General features: G+C 43.6%; 2 protein-coding genes across 2 annotated transcripts; both read right to left on the minus strand.

Moving 5' to 3' along the window:
- Positions 1-486: 486 nt before the first annotated feature.
- On the minus strand, positions 487-8,505 carry wnt8b (wingless-type MMTV integration site family, member 8b). Its single transcript, XM_060073786.1, has 6 exons — positions 7,502-8,505; positions 6,678-6,711; positions 5,331-5,469; positions 3,851-3,976; positions 3,462-3,604; positions 487-1,873 (listed from the first exon to the last, which is right to left on the minus strand). The coding sequence occupies exons 1-6, from the start codon at positions 7,570-7,572 to the stop codon at positions 1,280-1,282; spliced, it is 1,107 nt and encodes a 368-aa protein (XP_059929769.1). The 5' UTR covers positions 7,573-8,505; the 3' UTR covers positions 487-1,279.
- A 2,100-nt stretch (positions 8,506-10,605) lies between these two features.
- scdb (stearoyl-CoA desaturase b) lies at positions 10,606-17,253 on the minus strand. Its single transcript, XM_060073788.1, has 6 exons — positions 17,081-17,253; positions 16,596-16,844; positions 15,547-15,677; positions 14,660-14,865; positions 13,292-13,524; positions 10,606-12,534 (listed from the first exon to the last, which is right to left on the minus strand). The coding sequence occupies exons 2-6, from the start codon at positions 16,828-16,830 to the stop codon at positions 12,335-12,337; spliced, it is 1,005 nt and encodes a 334-aa protein (XP_059929771.1). The 5' UTR covers positions 16,831-16,844; positions 17,081-17,253; the 3' UTR covers positions 10,606-12,334.
- Positions 17,254-18,367: the final 1,114 nt, after the last annotated feature.

Consider the following 18,367-nt stretch of genomic DNA (forward strand, 5'->3'; position numbering starts at 1 on the left):
CCTCCACCAGCACCCACCCCTCCATTCCTGAGGAAGGATGGCATGAAAAAGGAGATTAGCATACAAAATCAGAGGCGGGGTGATTATATGCTTTTTTAAGGGCCAACTTGCCTCCTGTCTTCCTCCTCAGCCACTACCACCAACACCGCCACCAGCACCAGCCCCCCCTCTCCCCCCCTCCCTTCCTTTCCCTGTCTGGACAAAGTTAATTAAACTAGTATTAAACAGTAAAGAAACCTCAAGTGTTAGGGGGCTCTTTGAGGATTACCACGTCGCCGGAGAGAAAGGGAGGTATTTGTAGAGGCGAAATTGAGAAAGAGGCTGGATGGAAGAAAGAGAGTGATGCAAAGTTTTCTCTTCTTGTTGCCTCGCCCCGCGGGGTATCAATGTGAGAACTAAAGGGTTTTTAATGCCCACTGCCATGCAGACCATTACACAGTGCTGCTGCTGCTGCTGCTGCCGCTGGACATATCGCTCCATACTTATTAGCCGGACAATAATGAGTTGGATTCAAGGGCTGTGTAGACATGTTTTTTTTTCTTTCTTGTCTTTAATTAAAGGTTAAATGATTTGACAGACAGAGTAATTACGTTTTTTTTATTATTTTTTAAAAGTTTTGAATGGAAAACATGCCACCAGAGGTAACTACGAATAAAGAAAAAAAAACTAGGAAATGCTGTGCAATAAATTAATAATGTACAGTACAAAGTGCTTCATTTTTTTACATTTTACAGATAAATACACGACAGGGCAGAAAAGGACGGCTGTGTTAAAGATGAAGATCTAAGCGGTATATGGAGTGGAGGGTAAGACTTCATTCGGTGACCCGCCTCGACGGAGAATGTTATATAAATCAATTGTTTTGATCGTTTCTCAAAGCCTTTGTGTTTTGTGTATGAGAATAAATAAAGTGGTGCTGAGAATTTTTCCTATTTGGATAAAAACTCTTTACATTTCTCTGCCTGATGTCTTCTCAAAAACATTATTCTAAAAAGTACAAAAATATACATTTATAAATTTATATCCCAAAAAATATCCCTACGAATCTATAAAGGTTCTCCCTTCTCGTCTTCCCTCGTCGTTTCACAAATCACCTCCTTCCCACCATTCGCCATTCATACAAAGGCGTCCCCATTGAAGAGGACAAACTGCTAAAAAGTGGTCTTTAAACACATCAAAAACAAAACATTTTCTAAAACCTGTTGACCCTGGGCGGTGCCGTCTTCTAACCATGCCAGCGAGGGACGGAGCCATCCGTCCCGGAGGGGGAGACCATCTTTTAGTGCTTCTTCCTCATCCGGAGGTTCTTCCTGCGGCTGGCGGGGCTCTCGTTGCCCCTGGCCCTCTGCACCTGCACGGCCGCTGCCGCCACGCCTTTCCTCACGCAAAAGTACTTGGTCACCGTCTTCCTGCACTGCTCACACTTGACTGCGCAGCACCAGTGGAACTTGCAGTTACAACTGGACACAAGCTCTGCCCTGCGCTCCTCCACCGCCAGGCCGCAGTCCCCGCACAGCCTCCGACAGCTCCTCTTCTCCCACTTGGTCAGGTTCTTGCCCTTGCGCACGCACTCGCGGCCTTCCATGCCGGGCAGGCCCAGCGTGCGGTTCTCCAGGCAGTAGTCCGGGGAGTCCTCCAGGTGGACCAGCTCCTTGCGGGAGATGGCGTTGAATGTCTCGCTGATGGCCCCGCGGCTGGCGGCGCTGTTGCCGGCTCCCTTGAGGAGGTCCACCTTCAGGGCCCGGTGGTACTTGTCCTTCAGGTAGTTCCCCACCTCCCGGAACTCGGGCAACTGCAGCCAGCAGGTTTGAGTGGTGCAGCTGCCCGACACCCCGTGGCACTTGCAGGTGCGCTGCATGGTGCCCTTGACCGCCTGGGGAAAGAGAGGGCAAAGGGAGACTGGTCCATTTTCTTTCTTTCTTTCTAATCATTAGGATACCTAGTATTTTTGCCTGGCATTTTTCACATGCTTTTTTCCATTAATTAGTAGGGTGGGAGTTAAGGGATCCTGCGCAAGGATGTCTAGACTGCAGGCATTAGGGTTCGAACCCAGTAACCTTTTGGCTTGGAGTGGAACAGCGTAACCCCTCCACCCATTAAACGTCAAATTAAATTGCAGTTTGTGTGGATAGATCCTCAACTCCTCTATTCAATTCTTGCCATTGAGTGTAGTTGTTTGCCAACATCTTTGGATATTTTGTACTTTTTCTAGGTACCTTGCTGTGCCATTTGAGTGGGTGTTTGTATGTGTCTGTGTTTGCGTCTGAGTGAGTGTGCACCATCATTGTCGATTGATTGATGTGTTGTCAAATTAACTGATTCCTTCTGAAGATCCTGCATTTTAAGGGAAAGAATGGGAACACTCAAAGAAGAAGCGATAAGTTCAAGGTGTTTTGTCAGCCATTGTTATGGTTCCCCAGTGTCTCCTGACTTTACCCCGGCGTGAAAACAGCTGTGGCCTGAAAAGAGAACATTTCTCTCCAGGGGCGAGGGGTGACCTTGCCTCCAAGACGAGAGGTTGAATCAAAGTTTCACATCAAGCCTGCATTGTCCCCCAGAAGAAACGGGGAGTATTTATTTAACGCGTTCATTATCGGCCCGTTGTCTGCCGGTGGAAGACCCGAGCGAAGAGCCCCATTGACTAATTGCAGTGAAAAAGAAGTTTTCTTCTCTTTCTATCCCCATTTCTATCCTGCTACAATTGATGCTCCAGGTGCTTGTGTGGATCCTCCAGCCCCACAGGAGGTGGGCGCCGGCAGGGGTAAACAAAGACCACTTCAGCCGCATGCCGGTGGTCCCCTTCAGAGTCCTTCGGGGGCCCGACAAAGACCCGGTGGTAAATGTGGGATCCGTATTGCAAGAATAAAACTAAACACTTATTTTAGAGAAAGAAGCAGGGGCAGCATAATACTGAGCACTGTGAAATGTCGGGCACCCTGGGTGCTCTAATTAAGCGTGCACCAGTGATCCCGAGATTCTTGAGGTTTGGGTGTTGTCATAAAGGGCATTCAGCGGCGATAAATAGGCCCTTCTGGTACAGCGAGCACACTGCTGTTATTATTGGGGGGACAAGTGCCACCTCACTTATCGGGGGGGGTGAAAGGGATGCATGGGTGGCACACTCGGCAGTGATTTTGAGCAGGACATTTTTTATTCAAAAGACACTTTACACGTTGTTGTGTGCCCACCGGTGGGGGGTGTGTGGAGAAGGGGTTGTCTGGCACGTTGAATGTAAGACGTCTTACTCTTGGACGCTAACACGCTGATTTTCACACCACATAGATACACAACCATACTATAGATATAAATATAGATGTATATAAATACTTCGATATATATCTATAGATATATCTATAGAGATACCAACCTTATATATGCAATCCACAGGAGTTAAATTGACACATTTGTAAAAGAGCGTAACCAAATGGTTTGTTTTATTGACGATGGAACATGTGGGTTACCTTGCGACCGGCCTCATTGTTGTGGAGGTTCATGGCGGCTCGCGCGTCCTGTCCGGTCTCCAACGCGTCCACAAACTGTTTGGAAATGGCCTCGCCAAAGCCAACGTTGTCACTGCACCCTCCCCATAGCCACCCATGACCACCTGGGAAATGGGGGGGGGGGGGGGGGGTTATTAAGCAGATTCACATCACACCACGGGAAGATCCCTCTGACGTGAGGACCCTTGTGTTCCCTTCGCTTGGTTTCTGTCCGTGGTTTTCGTGGTTTTGGCAGACTTTTGGCCAAATGTTAAGGTTCTCATTGAATTAGGCCCTGTGAAGCTGTTGGAGACACTAAGTGCGATTATGCGGTTTGAGTCCTTTTTAGAGTTAGCATAATTCTCTCCTACCTCGTTGTCCATTCCGGGTGTCGTCACAGCCACAGTTGTCGAAGTCGCCCAAACTGCAGTTCCTGGTAAGTGTGTACATGACCCCTGCAGAGCTGATTGCATGGACAAACGCCGTCTCTCGATTGGCTAGTGGAAGGAGAGCGAGAGAGAGACACTTGTTTATTATCATTTCCGCCTTAAGTTAGTGGTGGGGGATCCGGTACGTCCCTTATAAAGTGACCTGTGGATTTGTGGAAAGAACACTTCTACTATTAAGGAAAGAGATCAGGAAACAGCAGATTCAAGTTTCTGACTTTTATTTAGAACTTTTACAAAGTTATACAAAAGTCACGCTTGTCTGAAGAACACTTTCTCCAGCTCCAGGCCAACGGTTTTATATTCTCACTTCTGTGATTCCTCCCATAAGCTCCAAGGCAGGGGTGTTATCAGATAATGCCCATACATGGCTTCAACACATTGTTATTCTGGGATTGGTTCCATGTATCATCATCTAACTTATCAATGTCCTTGTCTGGACTGCACTTCTCACCGGGGTAATCTGTCCCTGAACAAACCGTAGGGATGCTTTGTCTATCTGAATCTGTCTGGGTGATAGTACTTGGTGTCAACTTGGTCCCCAGGCCTGAATATTAGTACACACCAGTGGCACAGAACGATGACCTTTTCTCAGCGGCAGGAGTCTCTTCAGAAGACTCTGTGTTTTTCCATGCTTATGTCATTCATATAGCATTTAAGGCAGGATATTGATATTAATCATTCTAAGGGTATAGTAAACGTATCCCACAGTAGCTGTGTACATGTTCATCAATGCCATGCTGTGTTAAAGTGATCAGTTCAATTCATCAGTTCAAGTCAGATGGACGTTCTGTTGAGCTTCTCATTGCTCCTCAGGAAGTGCAGAGAGAACATTGAATGACATGGAGAACATCTCCCATTTTAACCACATGATTTTAGCTTATGTCACAATTCCTCGTAACCTGGTCTTTCAAACATAACTTTGACCTTTCAGCTTTCTTCCAAGCTAGTTTGTATAATCCATATATCAACTACTCTTTCAAACCTTTTTCTTTGTTTGTGTTTTGCAAACCTCCATCTACAATAAAACACATTTTCCCAGTAACTGTTAAGCATATTCTGAAGCTTCTAGATATTACCGTACATCGAGTTAAACATTGCTTTTATTTATGTGTTTTATTTCAGATTCAGTGACTAATATAAATCTCAAAGTATCCCCATAACCCGATTTATTGAGATGGAAAAAATCTACCAAAACCCATTTGTTGCGAGCAACCCACCTGACATGTAAAAATACACGTGTGATTCATCCAACTACCTTCCCATTTATATCCATGTACATTTGCGTAAAGTCGTCAGACCCCTTCCGCGATCCGAGGCCTTAACAACACATCTATGCGGGGGTGAGATCCCATGCTGGTGGGTCTATTTGGGTGATGGAGGGGTGGTTGGAGTGGGAACATACCGCTGCGTAGGCTGCTGTGTGTGGACAACTGCAGGGCTCTCTCAGGGCAGTTCCAGCGATCCCAGGCAAACTGGTACTTGCATTCCTCGATCCCATTCTGGGCCCCTGCTGCCACGCTGCTAGAGTAGATGAGGTAGGCCTGGGGGGATGGGGGGATTGGGGGTAGGGTTAATAAGGAGACAAACCCAGGAGTCACTGTTTCTTATTTTCTTCTTCTTCTCTACGGTTTCAATTTAATGATTGTTTTTTCTTAATATTATTTCTGTATTTCAAATTATTATTTTTTGTCCCCAAACTGGTCCTCTTACTTGTATCTCACATAGTTCTTATGTTCTTATTGCATATTGGTTATTGTCTCCTGTTTTTTTGGTGTGTTTCATATTGTTCAACACATCCTGCTTTGAATGGTGGAAAAAAGAACGAGTTTGACGAAGCAGCACAAGAAACAACCGCACTGCAGCGCTCAGGGCAATGAACCCAGAAATAGAGAGATGGAAACCCGCTTTGTTCCTACAAAGTCCCTTCAAACCAGCTCTCGCTCATTGTCTCTCTCTCTCTCTCTCTCTCTCTCTCTCTCTCTCTCTCTCTCTCTCTCTCTCTCTCTCTCTCTCTCTCTCTCTCTCTCTCTCTCTCTCTCCTCTTTACTCTCTATGTTGTAGACTCGTGCAGAGTCATACAAATATGAATAATGAATACTACACACAAATATGTCTCGAGTGGCAGTTTGGAGAGAGAGAGAGAGAGAGAGAGAGAGAGAGAGAGAGAGAGAGAGAGAGAGAGAGAGAGAGAGAGAGAGAGAGAGAGAGACCCCCTTCTTTCACAGTAGTCCGGCTCGCTCTCTAATGATGACCACCCACTTTAGCCATACACCCCCCAGCCCTCCCTCCCCCCCACGCCATGCCTTCCGAGAGAGGTCAAGTGTATGACGGGGGTCACCGTAAGAAATACCAAAGGGTCAGGAATATCATTGATACATCACTGCTGGATCATTTACCCTATCCATGCGTGGAGTCGTGGACCGGAATTCAGCCTTCCCACAGCCATATTTACGACCACTATTTTTGTATTATTTTGTATGTTTTAAAATACATGCGATTAAGGAGCAGGTAGGCAGTGAAGGCCTCTTGCGTCTCAAGGAAGCCACCTAGGACCTTTGGGCTCTGGAGTCAAACACCCTGGCCGCTACTGCTCTGTCTCAGACATAAGGGACGCGCCTCTCTCGCACAGGAATTAAGACTACTGGAGTAATAGAGTAGCTAGAAGCAAACACATCTTTAGGGATGTTTTTGCTTTGTTTCTCTTAAGGGTGGGGATAAGAGATAAGAGATCAAAAGAATGTTGGCTTACCTTGGGTCCAGTCATCAGGAAATTATTCACTGACCTGGAATGGAAGACAGCTTATTAACTGTGGGAAGCGACGTGTTCCTTCACTACAGAGGAATTTCTCTGGTCTCCGCTTACATCTCTCATTAGTGCACTTAACATGTTAAATCACGTCCAGAGTGATGACCGCAACACAGCACTAAACTGTGCAATACATTCCTAATCAATTTAATGCTTGTTAATTTGTGTTTTATTGGCATGCACTTTTCACACTTTTTTTCAATACAAACATGTTGACAATTTATCAGTTTCCTTTTTTTTTATGGAGGCATAGAATACAAGGAAATAATCCAATTATCTGTTATAGGCCTCGCCAAATATTTGAACAAAGACTAAAGTGAAAGGGTAATCAATAATAAATCTATACTAATCAATATTTTTATTTCTATTTTCTTTTTGATTCAATTTCTCTCCCATGGATTTAGTTCCAGTTTCATCTTAAAAGGAAAAAAATTGTGATCACCTCAATTAAAGAAAATTAGGCTATAACAAAGTTGCATCCATTGTTATGTTTGCAAATAAAGAAAATAAGAAAGATAAAATTATTAATGTAAATGATACCTATTTGGATGTATTTTCTCATTTATAGAATGTAATATATAGGCTGTGAACGATATATAAAGCTATATATTGTCGGGGACAATCTATCTATTTGGTTAGTGTATGATTTGGCCTTGCGTGAGAACATCTCCCCGTCCCCATCACCACCACCATCACCATCACCACCACCGCCACCACTAGCCTCATTGTATATTGCATGAAATAAAAGTTGAATAAATATTACTCACCAGCAACAGTAAGATCTCATGTGGGTCAATAGAACAAAAACGCAATAGAAGCCTTTTAAATGCATGAACATCCTGACAGGCGCGCGGGAGAACTCCTAAAGTCTATGCGATCTGGTGGCTAAGTAAGAGGATACAGAGCTCGCGCATAGAACCTCAGTTCGTCCTACCAAGGGTCTCGTGCGGTGCGAGGTTTGAGGGGGTTTGAGGGGGTCTGTGAAATGGAGCCACTCTCGTCCCAACAAGAGATTATCAGCTTAATTAAAGATTTTCCCCTTCTTACGCTCTCGACCAATCAGAACATTTTGCTACAAGGAGAGAATGAAATGATCAAAAGGGCACCCCTGGGCCTCGGGCCGTCCAATAGCCTGCTCTCTCCCCTTGGCGAGGAAGAGCAAAAGAAGAAGACGTTTTAATCCTTTACCAAACTGTAACACTGATCTCTTGCATATCGGGCTCTCCAACGTTTATTTAAGACATCTGTACGCCGTGTTAAAAGACGTCTTACCTGATCGACGAGGATTAGTTGAAGATGGCGAAGAGGTATTTGGATTGAAAGAGATAGCTCTGTTTGCTAAAAGAGGAAATGAAACGTGGCGGAATAAGGTGTGATTAAATCATGTGTATCATGGAGCACTGGAGTATTCTGGCTAATTTGGCAACGAAACGGATAACACATACGGGCCTATCTGTTATACTGTTCTGGTGTCCAAACAGAACATTACAACATATAGGCAAGTAGCCGATATCATTTTTGTTAATTTTTCTCTTGCTTTAATTTTGACATGATGGTTGGAGCAACGTAGCCTATTTAGGCCTACAGCTTAATTGACTTATGTATATAATGTGGGATTGGACAAGGCAGTGTATGTTTTTTTAGTAGCCAATTGCAATTTAAGATTAATTCAGAATGTCTCTTTCAGGTATTGTTCATTTAAGATGTATTTTATATTTATTTAACGTACATTTAATTTAAAGTTAAATACCCATCCTGCAATGAGTAACTCCTTTCAATTGTCTGTTTTCTTACTTGTTTTTTGGGTTGTTTTCTAATTCGATGTGGTTCTAATGATAATTCTTACATCTGTCATACGCCTAGTGGGAACCACTGTACATGCTCAGCTCATTCTGAGACAAATGTGTTTCATATCCCAAACGTTTGATGATGTGTCCATTGATGGCATACACAGCGATCACCCATCCCCTCATCGGAAATATAAAGGCGAGATCCGCGGATTAAAGGCCGGATCAGATCTATATTTGCATGGCTAATCCAGACGGTCCCTACCTAATGTAACGTAAAGGGGTTATTCCCGAGACACTCCGTCTGACCTAAGGTCTCTCTCCCTGGTATTTGCGGATCTTTTTGTGTGCAAATTAGGATTAGAGAAAGGTGATTAGGAGGCTCATCTGAGGGATGTTTTTGGATTAAGATTTAAGACGAATGACAGCTACCATACAACGATACAATGACCTATTCACTCTATGCTGCCAGTTTCACAAAACCAAAGAAGATTTTTAAAGAGAAATCTAACAAGATGAATACAACAGAAGACCTACTGGTTGTGACGGAGCTTTCCACCACTGAGCCTATCTGAAAGATTCCGAGAGGACTATTCAAACAGGCCTGCCCTGAAGCAGAGTCCGTGGGGAAAAGACCGACCATGAGTTCCGCCGCCAGGGGGCCCTTCAGGCTGGATCCCAATCCGTATGACATTAATGGGCCCCATCATTGTATCAAGATGAGACTTCCAACTTTATGTGTCACAGGTTTATGTGATAAAACATAATAATGTCTCTCCATGTACTATCGTTTTGGGCCAGGGTCCACAATGTTTGAACCCAAATGTTTCCCCAACGGAGTGTCAAATGTGGTAATTGGGTGACTTATGGTCAATTATTCGTTCAACCAATCACACACCCAGGCCCCCGTAAGCTTTCTTTCTTTGTTCATTTCTTGACACGAGTAATTGTATGACTTTTGTATGTGTATTTGCATATGGCGTGCATTCCCATAAATGTTTGTGAACGGCATTGACCGAAAGAATTTCTCAACCAAAGCATCCTTTAGGCCTACATGTCTAGTGCTGCGAAGGGGCACACGTTGTAGGCCTACCCTGCATTAGGGGATATTTCGGTCGGTCGTATTATGTTCTAATAGAGTGCATTCATTCACATTAAAATAGTATAAATGGGCCATACATAAAATTAGCCTACACGGCCCTCGAACAGAACAACTGCCACCCTCCAGTTATAACCATTTAACAACCGCCATAAGCTCCCAGAAATGCATTTAAGAGCAACATTGTTTTCAATTTATTTATTTGGACCTTTGGTACTGAGAAGTAGCCTAATTCTTTGCAACTGCACAGTCATGCACACGAGGCTACGTGTCAATTCTTCTGCCATTGAAAACAACGTAGGCTACTACTATCTCCTCAACTATCACTCCTGCGTAGGCTGTGGCCTGTTATCCACACATAAATGTAGCTGCTCACTCAGTGGTTGGTCCTGGGCACTTTGGCAGTGCCTTGACAACTGGCAGCCTATCGACAGCGAGGTGTTAAATGCCGTGGGGAGGCTGGTGAGGATTGGGGGTGAGGGGTGGGGAGGGGGGTAGGATGGCCTGACAGCAGGCAGCCAATGGTGAAGAATGGGTTGATGTCACCGTCGGAGCAATAGCGATCCAAACTCCCGCAGACAGCAGTTTTGTGACTTTCCCACCGAAATATCGGACAACTTCATTTCGTGAACGATTGTACCCGAATATAAGTAGATTCTACGCGTCTTATTTACTTTTCACTTTTAAATGCGTAGCATTGATGTTGCCGTTTAAAATAAGCTCACCGGTAGATGGCGAAGTTGGGACTTTTTACAATTTAAATTATGAATAAAATAACTACGATGGACGCATTCAAATCCAATTCAATTATAATTGTTAATTCAATGATTAACAGAATTGTCTGAAGATGCAGTCAACAGGCAGAGGAGATTTGTTGAAGATCTTGGAAATATAACTTCAAGGCCATCAGTAGATCCAAAATACAACAGTTAGGCCATTTGATATTTGTATTAAGCAGAAATGAATGACAGAATAAGAGGCACAATGACAGGTAGAAAATTTGGTTTATTTATGGTGATTACAGTGGGTAAACATTCCTTGAAAAAATGTGCCATTGTTTTAAGACATTTGAAGTTCAAAGAAGTTAACACTGTAAAAACAAAAGAAACTACATTGAAAAAAGCTCAAATGTGACAAATATTAAACATCTGGGCCATATTTGTGCAAACAACACATTGGTAGGCAAATTTAGAGACCCGATTAGTAACTCCATATATTTAATTTATTCTCTTTTACTACATGCACCACATGTGCAGAACATTACCCATAAGGCATTGGAGTCCAAATTCGGACCCAAACATATTTTTCCAACACATGTAGCTTCTAGTTACTGAACCACAACAGCCTTCACTGAAGAAAAGTAACAAGCAGAACGATCTGTACTCCCCAGCTAATCGAGGACACAAGCTACAAGCTAAAGAAACAACTCCTCTTTCCATCCAAGAGACAAGTGCACCTCGATGCTTCGGTCAAGAATGCGGGAGCTAAAAGGTATTGAAATCCAAAAATAATATATATATATTTATATAATAAACCCCCTTACCAACCAGAGGTATAAATATTTGTATACACAAGTGTATCGAAATGTATGATGGAAAGAACTTCATCTTATGAATGTGGAGATCATCTTATTTAAGAGCACCTCGGGCAGGACAACTAGCGTGTAAAATATCAACACACACACACACAATCACCCACACACACACACACTCAGACAAACACACACACTCGCACTTGAGAAGGATGGAAAAAGGACAGTTGCAACGGCACACTACATCTACCAGGGTTTGGAGTTGCGATGCACAGCAGTTCGTAGTTTAAGAAAAGCGTTGTTTTTTTACCAAACCGACCAAAAAACCAAAGCCCCCGGAACTATCAAACTTACCGTTTGCCCTCGACAAGTGAGAGCAAAAACCTCAGACTAGACAAATGGGAAAAAATCTAGCCTCCTTCTTGTCGTAGCGTGACACAACTTCCCCTTGAATAAATTATTGTCACTATTTACTTATTTTCAGAGTGCCACCGAATATTAATAAATAGCACATGGAAAAATAGGTGGTTAATGTTCTCTAATCACTGCTTTGACCCTGGAGGTCATGCACACACACACACACACACACACACACACACACACACACACACACACACACACACACACACACACACACACACACACACACACACACACACACACACACACACACACACACACACACACACACACACACAGAGCGGTTGGCATATTATCCTCAAAATAATAAGCCACTTTAATTCCAGTCTGCTGTCGAATCTCCGGATACCTTCCTTGTATCATGGCTGGTAAAAATAAAATTATAATAAAGAACCAAAAAGTAGCTGTGCTTACAAGCCCAGCCCAGTTAACCATCTCCGACCAACAGTCTAGACATGTCACTGCATAATACAAAATAAAATTAAATAATAAAAACAAGCTTACAGAAAAGGTATAGGACCATTTAAAGCCAATATTACTCTCAAGAACTTATGAATATTTTTTTCCAAACTCATTAACAGAAGTAGACATAAGAACCATGATAATTTTTTGTTTGTCATTGTAATTTAACTAATTACAATAACTTCTACCACAATTGTCCCACCAAAAGGCTGGCCGGAATGGTCTTGCCAAGCTTGCTCTCGGGTAGGACAAAGTTGGTATCTGTTACTGCGAGTCTCCTCCCCCCTGACCTGATCGCTCCTCAGCCACTCTTGTTGCTGGCGTCACCCGTGCGCTGTCTACGAGCGCGGATCGTTTCCTGTGATACCTTCTTGCGGTCTGAGGCCAGGCCAAGGGAACACATGAGGTCTATAAAGACAGTGGTCAGGTTCAGCCTGTTGCCAAACTCGCTGGTGGCATAGTCGAAGGGGAAAGTGTGATGGTAGTTGTGGAAGCCCTCCCCTGTGAGTTCAAAGAAGAACAGAAAAAGGAAAAACATGGATCAAAAACTGTTTGCATTGAATGCATGATGGACTACCAGCTGCAAGATTCTGGGTTTGATCCCAAATGTTGACGCATTTGCATTCTTGAGAAAGAGGCCCAATCTGTTCACTCATAACAAACAACTCCCTACAAGTAGCTTTGGATGACAAAAAGTGTCTACATTACTAAATTGTAGATATTCCTCACTAAAAATACTTTTTTTTTTTATACATCAACAATGACATAATATGGCTGATAAGTCAACCTCTATGAAGTCACTTTTACCTAAAAGACTACATTTAAAAAATCTAGGATGTCCCTAAGCAAACTGAACATCAAAAATAAACATTTGCTGCCGGATTAGCTAGTTCTTCCCCATTATAAATGCTTGGCTAACAAAGGGCACCCAATGCCTTAGGCATACATGAATTCACAGAGACATGCTAAGACAAATATTGTCCATTCTTCGAAGCAGAAAAAATACAAAAGCCGCAAAAACCCAAGTGAAAGTCATGGCTTTCAACAGAAAGCCATGGTGGGATTTCTCCTACTGTGAACAATATGTATGTTCAATATGCACACACACACACACACACACACACACACACACACACACACACACACACACACACACACACACACACACACACACACACACACACACACACACACACACACACACACACACACACACACACCACTGTGAAACCATGAAAGCAACCATTTGGTTCCTTACCCACTGCGCTGAATGCCACGAAGCGGTTCTCCCGGGGGTTGATGCCCTGGTCGTATGGCCGGTTGCCCCACATGTGTGCAGCACTGTTAACCAGCCAGGTAGCATTGAGCACCAAGGCATAGCGCATGAGGCCGGGCACGAAGTAGCCCACAGTCAGGGACTCGCCCCACAGGTACCAGGGTACTAGCATGGGCATCAGGAAGCAGAGCAGCAGCACGGCCAACTTGTAGTGCCTGGGAGAACAAGACCACACCGGTCACCAGAAACACGTGGCTTGGAGAAGGGCCAGCTATAAGGAATCCATTGAGTTGCATCCAACTCAACCTATTGCACCTTTTAAAACACCAAGTGACTTAGAGACAATATAATCAAATCTAAATTGAAATCGGATCACATTAAATGGATTGACATCTAAAAAGGAACAACACATTAAAACACGTCAATAAATACCGGGTGCCAAATTACCATTATTTATAATTAATGAGGGTAAGATACAAAGTAAAACAATAAGGACGAGATGACGGTCGGATGGTCGGATGAACTCTCGATTATCAAGTGCACTGATGAGAGTAAATAAATTATATTGGAAGCCAATTAAATTGCCCTTGATCACATTTAAAAGGTGGCATGGAACACACAAGGTGGCCCGGAACAAGGATTGACCTGCTGACACCATGCCCTAGTAAATTCATCCTGGCTGTGCATGATCCCATTTGTACCGGGGGCAGTTTTTGGTACCCTGTCTGACATTTATGGTCACCCTGACTCAGACCAAAGCTTCCCTAGTGCAGATAAGGACACAATACTTCGATAGCAGACAGAAAGCCTTGCAATGTTTGTAAGTGGGATCTTTATATCTGCTTGAAGGGCCGTCAATGCTGACAAGAATGTGATTACACCTGTTTTGGATCCGATAGTGGCAGTAAATAGCGATTAAAACAAAAGACAAACTATTTAAATTGCCAAAGTTGGCTGGCTGCATTAAAACTCCTAGACCTATGACATTGTCCAGTATTTAAAAAACAACATCAGCACTTTAGACTTAAGCACGACTCATATTCACGATCTACAGGTTTAACCTGTTAAATGTTGGCACTGTACTTTCCCACAAATACACTGCGGTGCACTCTTGGATTTACTCGAGGAATAAGGATTTCCTGGTGCTCGAAGAATGTAAAAAAAATTTACTTTTTTTTTTTCTTACGACTTACAAGTCACTCGCAGAAAGTAGATAAAAAAATAGAACCATGCCTAACCTAATGTAAAGCTTCAAGAGAGGGGGGAAAAGGGGCGAGTTCCTCTGTAAATTTCTCTCTGCCCACACACGCAACGCACAGAGAACCTGACTCTGTTCTTTTGCCCACGTACCGTCTTTGGAACATGACCACCGCGTCCGCCCTCAGGTCCGACAGCTCCAGCTTGCGCCCCTTCTCCAGGACGTCGGGGTGCTTGCGGACGAGCAGCCAGCCGATGTGGGAGAAGAAGAAACCCCTCAGGGCATTGTGGGGGTCGGCGTCCGTCTCCGAGTACTTGTGGTGGGTGCGGTGGTCCCTCGCCCATTCGTAGATGTCATTCTGGTCAGGAGAGAGAATAAATCGAAAGTCAACAACCGCCTCCTGGGCATGCGAGGCATGTGCACGAGATAAGGACTGCTACATAGTTGTAGTCCTTTTTACATTGCCAGGCTTGGAAGGGTTCATTTAGATATATCGATTATTTAATAAAGTCATAAACACTGCATACCACTTGTATGCTGTGTACTGTTACATGCTGGACGAATGTGACAAAACAGAAGTTGTTGGCATGTCGCTTGTTGTTATGACATGTCTACCATACATCATGTGCACAATTTGACTTAAAAACCACCACATTATACAACTGTGTTCTTTAATTGCAACATGCTTGCGTCGTGTTTGCAGTGGTTTAGATAGCAGAAGTTTAGACCGCAGATCTTGTGTCCCCATTATAAGGTGGGTACATAGGGAGGATTCGAGGGTTCAGAGAGCGAGCAGACGGGAGCAAGAAATGGAACTTAACAATGGAAAACGTGCCCTCCCTCTGTGAACCCTCCCTCCTTACATACGCCATCATTGAGTGGTGTTGCATTTCACGCATCTGTTAATGATAGCCGAGACGTATTCCCGAACCAATCACGGACACAATCCCCTGATTAGTCAGCAATGAGTGGTCAAAATTCCATCTGAAGACTAAATCTAAATATCTGTAACATTCTATCCTGGTGTGTTGGGGGGTACCTGGAATGCCATGGAGTTAGCCAGAGCCAGGAAAACTCTCAGGGGGAAGGATGCTTTGTAGGTCCGATGGCTCCATAGCCGGTGGGCCCCGGCAGTCACACCGAGAGCACTGATAATAAAGCACACTAAAGCTACAAGAGAAAGGGGGAGGGTGGATGAACAAAAACATACATTAAAGAAACCTATTGACATATACACTATCCGTTATAATAAGGTTGTTTTGCACTGTGAGCCGCCCCTTGAGCACATCATGCTATTTCCAATTTCCCAAGCTTCTACGCAGCATCGATGTCATGTGGGAGTTATTTATTTTCCGCGCCAGAGCTGAGGGTACACGCTGGTTTGTTCTCTCCTCCAGTTGTTGTTGCAAAAGTACTGAATGTGTTTCTATGTGTGGCCAGACGACGCCGTGTTATGGAGGAGCCGGGGGCTGTGACTGGCAAAGGGCATTCGCTTGTTGCGATGCTGTCCAGCAGCAACTTACAATGGAATGACTATTGGAATGGTGATTGTGCATTGTCTTCGCTGGTGAAATAATTTGCTGTGCAGCATTGCCAAGAAAAAAAAAAGAACAGGAGGAGATGGGGAGGGGGGGTTATGCAAGTGTCCCATTGGACACAAGGGGTTCAGTAATTCAAAGCATGGCTCCGTTGTCTACTTTATTGAGCATAAAGTCTAATTCCGCTATAAAGTGCGTGTTTTCTTAGCCTCAAGTCTTGATTTGAATCAGCAAAGTTAAAGGAAAAAGTCCTCAAAAACATGTTGGATTTCGCCCGTCACTTTGAGCGCCACGGGAATTTAGTTTTAAAAAGGGCGACATTTATCAAGAATGAATGTTAACAAAACGAATTAACCATTTTGAAACCACACGGATCATCCATTAATCAACAGGGGACGGTTGTTGGGCCCCGTGACTGTATTTCACCTACCAGCACACTGTGTTCCGTTTCTGGAATGTAGGGAGTGACTTCAATAGATACAAACAGGGAAAGAAAAAAAACCGCCTGCCTAGGCTGTACTGTACTGTGTAGGCTACAGTTAATACTTACTCCATGCAAGGGTTAAAACTGATGCGGAAGGGATGAGCATCAGTCCATAAAGCGCTCCGGAGTGTAAAAGCAACATCAATATGATGTTTCTCCAGACGAGTCTCGTCGGCGGTTTAGGACCCTCTTTTTCCCGATATGTGTCATCAAATACATCTTCAACGGTCGATAATTCCGTCGCCGCATCCCCATTCTGTTGCTTGCTGGGGTTGTGGTTCCTGGTATCCGTTTCGGTCATTTTAAACAGCGGTGCTGAAAAGAGAATAAATATTGGGTACAGTATCAGATACAAACATTCAAACAACGACTTAAGAGCTGGATCACAACAGATCAATCCAATCCGGCGTGAGGAACTTCAGCGCAGGTTCTTCATGCTTTCTGACAGCGACTCCATGCATCCGATCGTTAACTACGCATTCGTTTCTGGTATTTTTTCTCCAGCGCTCAACGAGAGCGGACGGACACATCTGTAGCCTACTTTTACTCACCTTTTTAAAGGGTGTAGACGTGACGGGCGTTTCTCGTTGAAGTCAAGTCGTCGCTTAAGCCGCTGCGAACCTTGTTGGTAATAACGTGAAGGATAAGATGCGAGTGAGGTGGATCGTCGACTGGTTACCTAAGGTTCTGATTCATTCTTCGACGGCGTTTCACAAGTACCCCTAGCTGCAGACAGCGGGAGTGGGCGGAACAGGCGGAAATTGATGCCCCCCAGTGCCCCATTGGTTGCCCGTTTATCTGATGTTCTTGGACGGACGGAATTCAGATTCTGTATTAGATAAGGTGATGATAAGGTTTTCATTATTGCACAGCTTGTTACAACACATTGCGAAACAGCCGTGACAGGACGATTTGGCTTCGAGACCCAATGTTGAGATGTCACCCAAACTAGACCTAACTAGGTCATTGTCTGTGGCTGGCTGGACTACGAGTAACTCGATTACAATTTGCGTTTATGATGTAGCCTAATCCATTAAATTTCCTGTTTGCAGATTGACATAGGCCTATATAGTGCTAGGAGAGTATAACCTGATAAATATATATCTACAGTTGAAACACTGAGTGAACTTTTCAATTTATTCATCAGTTAACGTAGGATATTATGAGTGTTACTATATATAGTCTATATATTATTTAAGAAAATCGCACAAAATCCTTGTGGTCTAAAAAAACCTGATGGATGGATGAATAGGATGGTTAGATATATTCTTAATCCTGAAATGTAAACAACCTGTAGCTCAATAAACACAATTTAATCCACAAAATAACAATTAGTAATACACAAAAAGATTTGCCGGCAAAAATTAGGCCAACCTACACTACACATAATGCTACCATACTAAACTGTTTAAATGCAAGATCCTGTTGCATACAACTGGATCCAAGTGCAAAAATGATTGTGCAATGCAGGAAAGCGACTTGAAATGTATGGTAAATCGGGCTAATAATGATGGTAAAAAAGCAGACGCAGATTGATATCAGTGCAATCCAATGTAGGACAATAGACCTAATATCTCATCATCAATATTATATGAGCTCGTGTGGGACAGAGATATAGTGCGTTAACAGGTATAAGTGATGGTTGGATTGTTGTATAATTGAAGCCTACATTATTTTCCAATATTTTGACCCAAATAATGGCCGAGGTGCCGCCCCATGTCCCTTATCTATGATCCGATGATTATACCCACTCAACCGTTTCGTGCCATGCACCAACATCCCAATCTCTTTATTTAAAAAATCATATCATATACAGTTTATTGTGCAACAAAGTAAAC

Source organism: Gadus macrocephalus, chromosome 15, assembly GCF_031168955.1.
Source record: "Gadus macrocephalus chromosome 15, ASM3116895v1".
Lineage (NCBI taxonomy): Eukaryota > Metazoa > Chordata > Actinopteri > Gadiformes > Gadidae > Gadus > Gadus macrocephalus.

Coding starts and splice junctions, on each gene's coding strand:
- wnt8b (XM_060073786.1), bottom strand. CDS start 7,572: ATGTTCATGCATTTAAAAGGCTTCTATTGCGTTTTTGTTCTATTGACC. Junction 6,712..7,501: donor ATGAGATCTTACTGTTGCTG/GTGAGTAATATT, acceptor CTTCCATTCCAG/GTCAGTGAATAATTTCCTGA. Junction 5,470..6,677: donor TCCTGATGACTGGACCCAAG/GTAAGCCAACAT, acceptor CCATCCCCCCAG/GCCTACCTCATCTACTCTAG.
- scdb (XM_060073788.1), bottom strand. CDS start 16,830: ATGACCGAAACGGATACCAGGAACCACAACCCCAGCAAGCAACAGAAT. Junction 13,525..14,659: donor GTGGTCATGTTCCAAAGACG/GTACGTGGGCAA, acceptor TTGTTCTCCCAG/GCACTACAAGTTGGCCGTGC. Junction 12,535..13,291: donor CGTGGCATTCAGCGCAGTGG/GTAAGGAACCAA, acceptor TTGAACTCACAG/GGGAGGGCTTCCACAACTAC.